Genomic DNA, 9,640 nt, shown 5'->3' with positions numbered 1-9,640 from the left:
AGCAGCGTGGGACTGTGGCAGAAAAATAACCAAAATCAGAGGCAGTTCAGATGCACATACCTAACATTATACATTAATTTAATATTCAGTGAATTTAATCTAGTTTCAAGCAGGGGTATAAAACATGTATTATCTTGCCATTTAAGATGTTACTGAGAACAGTGTTGTGTGAATGCTTGTTATTTTAATAAGCAGCAGTGGAACTTGGCACGAATGGAATTCTCCTCCAGTGTAGACAAGACGCAACTTGGCACCCAAGTTCTCACAAAATGTGTATGCACCAGTGATGCTTGGAGCTTTCTATTGTACCAGACTCACGTGTGTATCTGGTCTTGCTGTATGCCTAATCACACATTCTACAGTTGCAACTGAGGCAGTTTGGAAAAGTATGTCTCTAGTGGCTCTTTCTAGCAGTTTTATTGTTATATTTTTGTTATAGTCTTTTCTAGCCCCTCATTCTCTCAAAACACATGGTTTACATCTTTCAGGGAGTTTCACAAGGGCATACATCACAGTAGTGCAGAAAAGGCTTTCAGGTAGGTAGCGTTCCTTGCTGCCGACTCATTTTCAGCGCTTCTAACACAACAGCAAAATACATCCGATTTTCATCAAGAAACCTTTTCAATGAAGAGTCTGAATTCCTCAGAAAGCCCGCTCACCTCTGGGCATTAGCTGAGAATTAACAAAAAGCCTTTTATAGCTAGGAAGAAAGAGAATCCAAGAGCAAGCATCCTAGCCAGTGATAATTGTTTATCATAACAAGTTCTCCCTGAAGACTTGTTCACAAAGAATGGAAAACTACTCCTTATTCAGAGGACATTCATGTTTCAGAATCATGAGGTGGTTGAGTCCTAATTGCGCACACAAACTAACATTTAAAGAACATTAGTAAGATTGCAAAGTCAAGCACTCAAAAGTTAACAAGTAATAGGATTATCATGGCCTCTTAACTTTAAGTGTCCCTCCCCCCACCATGTGCATACACATCATGATACAGTCTCTAATTACATGACTATGTACTTCTTTGCCACAGGAATTGGGCTTCAATCCATGCTCAGATGGGAATGCCAGGGAGCACTCGGGGTAGGTAGTAAAGGAAGCGGCTGTCTGTAGAGCCCCTGCTTCATTTACCGCTGTCACTGGATGGTATGTATTGAATGAGGCAGGGCATTACAGAAAAAGAAAGGACAGTCATGTTGCTAAGATAGTTAAATGTTGTCGTGTAGAACTGTATGCCAAGCAAATCACTTAAACCAAACGTCTCATGGGTTATCACTAATGTGATTCTTACTTTGTGTGTGTCCATCTAAAAAACCCGAGGGTCTGATTTGCATAAGTGCTGGGTAGCATCAGAAACTGCTGAAGGTAATGGAAGCTGTTTTTCATATGAAGAATTCTACATCATATTAAAATCCTGAAAAAGTAGGTACCTTGCATCTCAAAATGGGCACCCAAAGTAAGGGATGCTTTGATCTTAATTTTTTGAGCGGTTTTTTCCCCCACCTGGAACATGATACTAATATCTCTCTCACCTCACAGGAGTTTTGTGAAGATAAATGTACTATAATGATGAATACAACAGAACAGCTGTAAAATAACTTAATGATTCTCTTTCCAGAGAGCACTTTGAAGAGTGTGCAATGAGTAAGGCCTAGGCCCCTACCATGGACACTGAAAATAAAACAATATTGAATAGCTGCTCATAAAGTGAGTGCCTTCAGTGGGGCAGGGGTCTTGTGGGGGAAAAAAAACACAGTATATGATCATGTAACTAAAGGATGTTTCATGATGCCTACAGATGAGGGGGGCCCAGTTACAACCGTACAGGCACCATTGATTCAGGTATTTTTTTTATATTGAGTGTGTGACTTTGTGTGCTTAATGGTCTTTCAGTATGGATTTTTTTGGATGCAATTTCTTAAGTCTTTAAAACAGTAAATGGAAACAATGTAAATGTGTAGTAAAAAAGTCTGGATTTGATCATCTCTTCATGATCAGAAGCCAAGTCTATCCCACAGATGATGCCATTATTAGCTGTTTCAGAGATGTCTACTTGTCTAGCTTCTCATAATCCAGACAGGTGGAATGACTTTTGCCTTCTCATACAAGATCCAGTTTTGATCTTGGTTGTAATCCAGAATTATACAATGTCATGGTTGGCCAGAACCAGATCCAGCAGCACCTTACACTTCGTTAGCCCGTAGACTTCTTGAATCAAATAGAGCTCATCACTGCAAGTGAGGAAGCTATGCGACTGATCAGGTTTGGCTCAATGCTCTTCCCATGAAATGTCAGGGTGGTTAAAATCATCCATGATGACCATGCATCAAGAGCGTGCAGCCTCTGCTAATTTCTTAGAGAATTCATGGTCAAATGCTTCCTCCTGGTTAGGTCTGTAATAGACTCCTACAGTTATATCCCCTTCACCACGTTCTCCCTGTATTTGAACCCAGAGGTTTTCAAGTCTCCCTCCTTGGGTGCCAATGTCTGCTTGTAGGGAAGTGTACTGCTCCTTGACAGAGAGCTACACCCCCCATCCTTCCTCCTGCCGCAGTCCCTCCTGTACAAGTTATAGCCATCTATACCTGTGGTCCAGTTATAGGTGAAGTCCCATCAGGTCTCTGTTATCCCTATGAAATCATATTGCTTATTGCTTAGCAGAAGGGCCAGTTCCTCCTGTTTGTTCCCCATGCTCCTGGCATTTGTGTAGAGACAGCTAAGCCTGCCATTGGAAGCCCTAAGCTTCTTTGTGCATGTAGGAGAGTCCTGTCCTTGGGCTGGGGTCCGAGTAAGTTCCCTGGTGTTACCTGACCTGCTGATTATGTGCTTGTCACTTCTTGGGCTTGCACTGATGGTTGTCCCCTGTCCTGTGGCAATCTTAGTTTAAAGCTCTAACCCTCCTTAGTTTAAGGTTAGAGGGTTACAGCTTTAAAATGAGCTCTAACAACTCATTTTCCCTTAGCTTTGTTCTGAAGCAGCTGTACAGTTTTGGCTGAAGTTTCCTAAAAATATTCAACCTGAGGCAGACATCTGGTATGGAGGATTTCAACCTGACTAGTTAGAATCTGGCAAAATAAGACCTCCCAAAACAGGGTCTTACAATGGGGAGCAAATAGCAGCTTTAATAATATGTAGTGTAACAGATCGCACCTAGACCATCATCCCCCCTCCATTCCTCCAACAGGATTGTGTCCCTCCCATGGCAACAGCAGCAAGTGGCAAAGATGCATGTCAGCCCTTGAGAATCCTTTGGTAGAAATGCCTGTAATACTTCTTCCCCTTGCCCTATAGTCTCCTTCCAATACATACTGATTCTGGAGCTAGTTTCTGGGGTGGACAAGGGTGGCCTTATTTCTCTACTCCCAGAGGCCTTGGAGATTACTAGAAACTGGACAAGTAAAAGGCGCTTTCTGTTGTCTCAAGAAATAACAGCTCTCCTCCTCCCTGATTGGGCACAGGGGAAGTGATAGACACCATGCCTGAGGGAGGATAATTTTCCTCTCTTCCCATCTGTGTAGCAGAGAAGGGGAAAAAAGAAATTTCAAGCCAGCGAGAGAGGTGGAGCGGTGGCTGCCAGGAGAGGTACATCAACTACCCAATCCCACTGAATGTCTCTTGGAGAAATTCAAATAGCCAAATACTGCCTGATATTCAGCCAGTTCCACAACTGTTGTCTTCCAGTTCGTTATCCCTAATTTTAAGTTCTATTCAATACAACGGTACACATCAGGTGAAGCAAGCAACAAGTGAGCTAAACAGAGAGGAAAAAATACCTGCACAAGGCAATTCCTTTTTGTTTGTGAAAGTGGATCCCCTTGGGGCTTTAATTCTGTATTGCCACAATCAGGAGTGTTTGCATTTGTTTTTACCCTGGTCCTCCTGTATCTTTATCTTATATTGAATTTGATAAGAGAGAATCTGTGATGGCACAAGAGCTGTGGGCAAAACTCATCTCTGGGAATATACTGAGAAAGAACAGAATCTGAATCAGGTCTTTGAACTCAGCGCCAACTGTACCTTTGTGATGTATTAGTGGCTACACTTCGGTGTATTGCCAGGATGTCACTTGGACTGGTGTAAATGAAGTTTGTGTCCGACACCACAAACAGATCCAGATCTCTGCTGAAGATAAGACATTTTTTCTAACTGAAATTTGATAATGCTCATGATCAGAAAAAGGACTTTTTGCTTGCCAGAAGTTCTGGATAAAAGTTGGCCTGCTTCTCTTCAAAAACACTAAAAACAGTTGCTCGTCTAGAGAATAATATTATGGGGTACAGTCTCCAAGATTTAATATTTTTACACTCATCGTGGTGTTACAACTGATAAACATACCATCACTACAAATGGTTAGGATAACCTACAAGTCTATTGAGACATACTCAGCCTAACTATACATCTTTTGCTGAAACTTACCATGATACATGTGATCACTCTCTTGAGCTGCCCCATTTGGCATTCAGTTGACCTGATTTTTCTGTTTGGTAAATCCAGTTCCCATACTCGAATGGTCCCACTGTAGCCAAAGAATACACATCACAATTGAATTCATACATGCACAAATCTGAGACCTTGGAATAATGCACTGCTGCAAAAAACCTTCAGTATGTTCTGCCTGGGGTCTATCATCTTGTTAATATAAAAGGAAAAAAGATACAATTCCAGATAAACAAACAAAAGAAAACAAAAAAATAATCCATTGTATCTGTAAGATAAGTTTCTGACGACTTCCATCAGGTTAGCCAACAACAGCCTAGAAGTGCAGAAGTATATACTGTAGTCATGGGGACAAACCACCTCAGTATCTTCCCTTCCCCAGTTACACATACATGGGTGGGACCTTGTGCATTCTCTTAGTTCTGAATAGATTGGAAAATAAACTATCCAGGGCAATTCCAATAACTTTTCATTACTGCAACTTCACTGCAACCAGATATCACCACCATATCTATTACACAAAAATATTATATTAAAAGAATATCAATGCTGAAAAGTCAAGTGCTCAATTTAAGAAATGCCAGAATTTAGACAGGATTTACGACCTTAATTCAGTCTCCTTATCATCATGTGTTATGATGCAGGCTTAAAGTATATAAGCAGCTATGGGTTTTTGCCACAGGCTGCTGCCTCATTCATTGTACGACTATTATAATTATTTCACAGTACCAGTACATAAGACAGGATATCAATTAGAACTGTTCTATTGCTGAGATGTTGTAACAGAGGGCATAAATGCAGTTTTATTCTCTGTTTCTACCTGCTAGCAGAGAACATAACTGAAGAGCTTGGATGGGGTTGTGAGGTGTTTCTAGTGATAAAACAAAACAACTACTGCTTTCTCTTTCTTCTTCCCTTACCCCACACTCTCCCCAGCTTCACTGTGTCCTTTATTTCATCCCATTCACAACCCATCTCTCCCTCATATCATGTTCATTTTTTCTTTGACCCATTTAGCAATCATTCAAAAAAGTCTGTTTCAATTTCTAATGGAAAAAACCCACCAAAATCAACAAGGTACGTGGATGGACTGACAAACAAGAACATTAGGCCACAGACCTACTCTTCTCAATATGCTTTTGTCTCCCTTTAATATGTTGTGTAAAACATCTAGCAATTCTGGGTGTCATTGCCATGATTCTCAAGAGCCCCTCCAAATTTTTTTAATGGGAGCTACAGGCTTTCAGCATCTTTGAAAACCAGGGGCGATGCAAGTAATAATACATTCATCTTGCTGCAATGACAGCTTTGCACTGAAGGGCTCTCACACCGTTGCAAGCCAGTGGCTAGAGGCTGCTGCTGTACAGGTAAGAAATAAATTGATGACCTGCAAGGTGTCACTATTCCTATATTAATAAGCTGTTGTTCAGAGTCATTTGATGATTGCTTTTCTCATGTAAACATTAGGAAGAACATATGGAGAATGAGTACAAACCCCTGCCAACAGCCACAAAAGTTGCACACTGCTTCTTGCATATACTGCTTGAAAAGCTTATGCTTATGTGTAGAACAAGCAGAAATACCTCCTGGGGACAAGCTGAGATGGTCAAAGACCCCTACAAAGCAATAGGAAAAACATTAACACTGTTTCTTAAGTTTCCTGCCACCTAAATAAACAGTTTTTGTAAAAGGAAATATGTTTGTGAACTTTTGTCCCTCAGAAGCACTTTTTTCTCCTTGTGTAGACAAAACCTGACTTCACAGCACTAACGAACATCTCATCTCTGCATCTGGAAAGAGCCAGGACAGTAGCATTTCCAGCACTTTGGGCTGAAGCAGGACTGCCACAGATGGCATCTCTCTTAGCTATGCTCCATACGACCACACTGCAAAACAGAGGAGGAGGTTAGGTTTTAGCTTTAGTTGAGTGGCTTGAAAACATCATAGATCAAAATGAGTCTGACCATCTTCCCAGCCTAGATGAATAAAGTGTTGGGGTCACTTTACAGATATTTTAACCAAGGGAAATTTTCAGTCATGTTATCTTATCTAATAGATATGTGTATTTACAATTCGTTCCCCTTCTTCATAAAGTAGTTTAATGATTAATGGGGTAATGGGCACTTGTCCCTCAGCATCTAATGACCATGATTCAAATCATGTCTTCTGTTATCAGTAGAAAGTGATTTGATGGGTCTAATCCTGTCCTCACCATAAAGACACTACCCCAAGGGTGTCAAACATACGGCCCAAATGGAACAGTTTCACCCAGCCTGTCAGTACTCCGGCAGGGTACTGGACATTGGGGTGGGACTACCGGGGTGTGGCCAGCCGCAGAGTTTGGGGTGCCTGGACATGGATGAACATGGCCATCAGCAGCAGGGGGTAAGCAAGGGCTGTGCAGACAGTGGTGATATGTCAGGCTTTCAAGCCTAATTTACTGTGAAATACCATGTTTTATTGAATAGAACACACCCCCTTTTCCCAGAATCCAGCCGCTGGAGATTGAAGTGGAGAGTATATGTGAGAAATATGGTAAGAGCAGGTTCTGCCATTTAAGGGTGAAACCAGAAGTAAAATCTACAGATCCACAGGAAGCAGAACAATGAGCAGGCTCAACTCCTTACCTACTTAGTTACTTAAAACAAGGACAAATCTTTTTGCATTGATTCTGACTCTGAAAAACACGGTGTATATAATATTCCAGGGCATGCGTATGTGAGAAAATATGGTGTGTGCTGTGTAGGCTGGGAGATGGTGTAAATGACACCAGCTTAGCCTCCCCCTGATTTTTGGTGCTTACTAGAAACAAGACGCACAACAGGACAAGGGGGTGAAGCGCTGGAGCCCAGCAGCTTGTTTCATCCTCAAATATGGAAGCTGTCTCTCTCTCACCTGGCCCACACTTTACAGGGCCAGTCAAATCAGGAAGGAGGGAGAATCAATATTTAAAGTTTCTTACTTGCCATCATCCTGGCCTCCCAGTGACACCAAATAAAGGTCATTTGGAGAGAAGGCCAGTTTTTCTACTTTTCCCTTGTGAAGTGACAGCCGGGCAAGCAGCTCTTTCTTCTCGTAGTCCCACGAAATGATATCTGCCTGAGATCCAAAGAACCAGGGGTGAGAACAAGAGTAGTATTCAGAATGTACTTTGGTGCTTTTGTAGCTAAGCACCACGATTCAAAGATGTCAGTCTAAAGAACATAAAAGCAGCCTTCTTTCCAAGGCTCCAGAGGTTTAAGTACTGTTCAGATTAGCCCCACTCAGAGACACCAAATTTGTCACTTTAATAAATGCGTTTCATTTTAAAGTCAATGTAATGACAGGGCCAACAAGTGCTAAAAGAAGAAAATGCTAGTCTCTTCCTTGCCCTTTTCAAAAAGCAAATGTATTAAACTTCACAGCAAACCCTGTGAATAGGCAAAAGTGAGGCACAAAGGTGAGATTTTCAAAGTATTAGACATCTGAAGATGCAAATAGGTGCCTAGTGGGATTTCAAAATTCCTTAATTCAGGAGTCAGCAACCTGCAGGCTGCAGGCCAAATGCAACCAGGAATCCAATCCTATGTTTTATGAACAATGCATTGCAGCCTAGCAGTCAGATCCCAGCCAAGTTTTCCACTCTGCATCTCATTGTGGCGGCTCGCTGCTTTTGCCCGGCAAGCCCAGCGTGGAGAAGGACACTTCAGATTGGTGGAACATTTTCACCAATCAGGTAACAGCTGGGAGGGGCTTGCCCCACCCCTGCTTGGAGGCAGTGGTGAGGAGCCCCTGGACCTGATTGAAGACTGCACTTTGCAGGTCCGGCAGACTTCAGGGGCAGGGCCTCCGGTGTAAATAAAAGCCCACCGTGCTCAGATGCAGCAAGGGACCATGAGGAGAGAGGAGCTCCAGAGATGACCATCATCTGGACCCTGCCTGAGCCAGCCCTGGGAGCAGCTCAAGGCTGTTCAGGCCCCACATGGTGTGCAGGTCAGGGCATGGGGAGTCGGCCCTGGGAGTAGCTCGAGGCTGCTCAAATTAGCCCCAGCTCTAAGCTGGATAACCAGAGCCCCGCAGTATGGCTCAGCATTAAACTAAAAGAGCCCTGGTGCCCAGAGCAGGGCCTGGGAAGGGGAAAGATCGCTGGCGTGAGGCTGGGGACACAGAGCCAGTGAGGGCTTGGCTCCCATAGGAGCTCCCTGGGTGCCCCACATTGGGCACATGGCCCAGAGGGAAGAACCAACTTGAAGCCAATGGCTCCAGGAGGCCTGAGACAGTGTGGAGACCCAGACACCAGATCAACAGCCCCCAGAGGAAGGACTGGGAGTTACTGGGAACCCAGGTCCCGTAGGCGAGGCGCCTCTGGGCAAGGGACCCTGGGGGCAGTGGGCCTAGGGGGGAGAAGACCCTATTCCATTTGAGGGACCAAGTGGTTGGAACCCAGAAAGGGTACGTCTAATGTCTGGTATAGTTATGTTTCCCATTTGGTATCTATTGTTATTGTTGGTGTTATAAATAGTTGGATGTATTAATTCTGTATAATGGGCTCTGTAAGGATGTCTTTATTAGCTAACCCACTTGTGGTACAATTGCTGGATTGACTGTCCTGGGATCCCCGCTCTTCTGGGCCTGAGGCATGGGTACTTACCCAAATGCCCTCCCTCGGGCCGACTTCTTCCAGCTAACGGACCTTTATATGTATATTTGTATCTATATCTGGTATCATATCCATCTTAAGGAGTTTTATTATATATGTTGGTAACTCAATAAATTGTATATAGTTAAGAACTTTGGGCTTGGGCTAACTGTATAGAAGAAAGAGGGATCTGCCTGAAATTCTGGCATCCCTCTCCTGCCTACCCATCCCATCCAAATGAGAATAGGGCACACCATTACATGTACCCGGGTTACATCATGAACAGCCAGTTAATCTGCTTGCTGCCAGCTCCTGTGGAGGGCTCCATGCAGCTCCAGCTCCATGTAGTTTCAGCTCTGGCTCCATGCAGAAAGCTACGTTATCTCACACAAGCTGTAGGCTCTGCTCACTGAATTAGCTACTCTAAATTGTCTCTCACCAGATCTTGCAGGAAGGAGGACAGGAGATCACCCCTCTGCCAAAAGCAGGAACTGGGGTGCAGCAGGGGATGGACGATCCATAGAACAGTCCAGCTTGCAAGAGGTGACTTGCCATTAAGATACGGTTGCCTTGCCTTAAGGGACT

At 43.4% G+C, this 9,640-nt stretch overlaps 1 protein-coding gene across 1 annotated transcript; it reads right to left on the bottom strand.

The window, feature by feature from the left end:
- Nucleotides 1-2,326: 2,326 nt before the first annotated feature.
- Nucleotides 2,327-9,057, bottom strand: LOC109286780 (cilia- and flagella-associated protein 52-like). Its single transcript, XM_019501515.1, has 5 exons — nt 8,998-9,057; nt 7,400-7,536; nt 6,195-6,323; nt 4,417-4,516; nt 2,327-2,437 (listed from the first exon to the last, which is right to left on the bottom strand). Exons 1-5 carry the CDS (start codon nt 9,055-9,057, stop codon nt 2,327-2,329), a joined length of 537 nt encoding a protein of 178 aa, XP_019357060.1.
- Between the last annotated feature and the right edge of the window lie 583 nt (nt 9,058-9,640).

This window comes from Gavialis gangeticus, unplaced genomic scaffold (genome assembly GCF_001723915.1).
Source record: "Gavialis gangeticus isolate Ggan-Ray unplaced genomic scaffold, GavGan_comp1, whole genome shotgun sequence".
Lineage (NCBI taxonomy): Eukaryota > Metazoa > Chordata > Crocodylia > Gavialidae > Gavialis > Gavialis gangeticus.
This window is presented reverse-complemented; position numbering and strand designations above follow the sequence as displayed.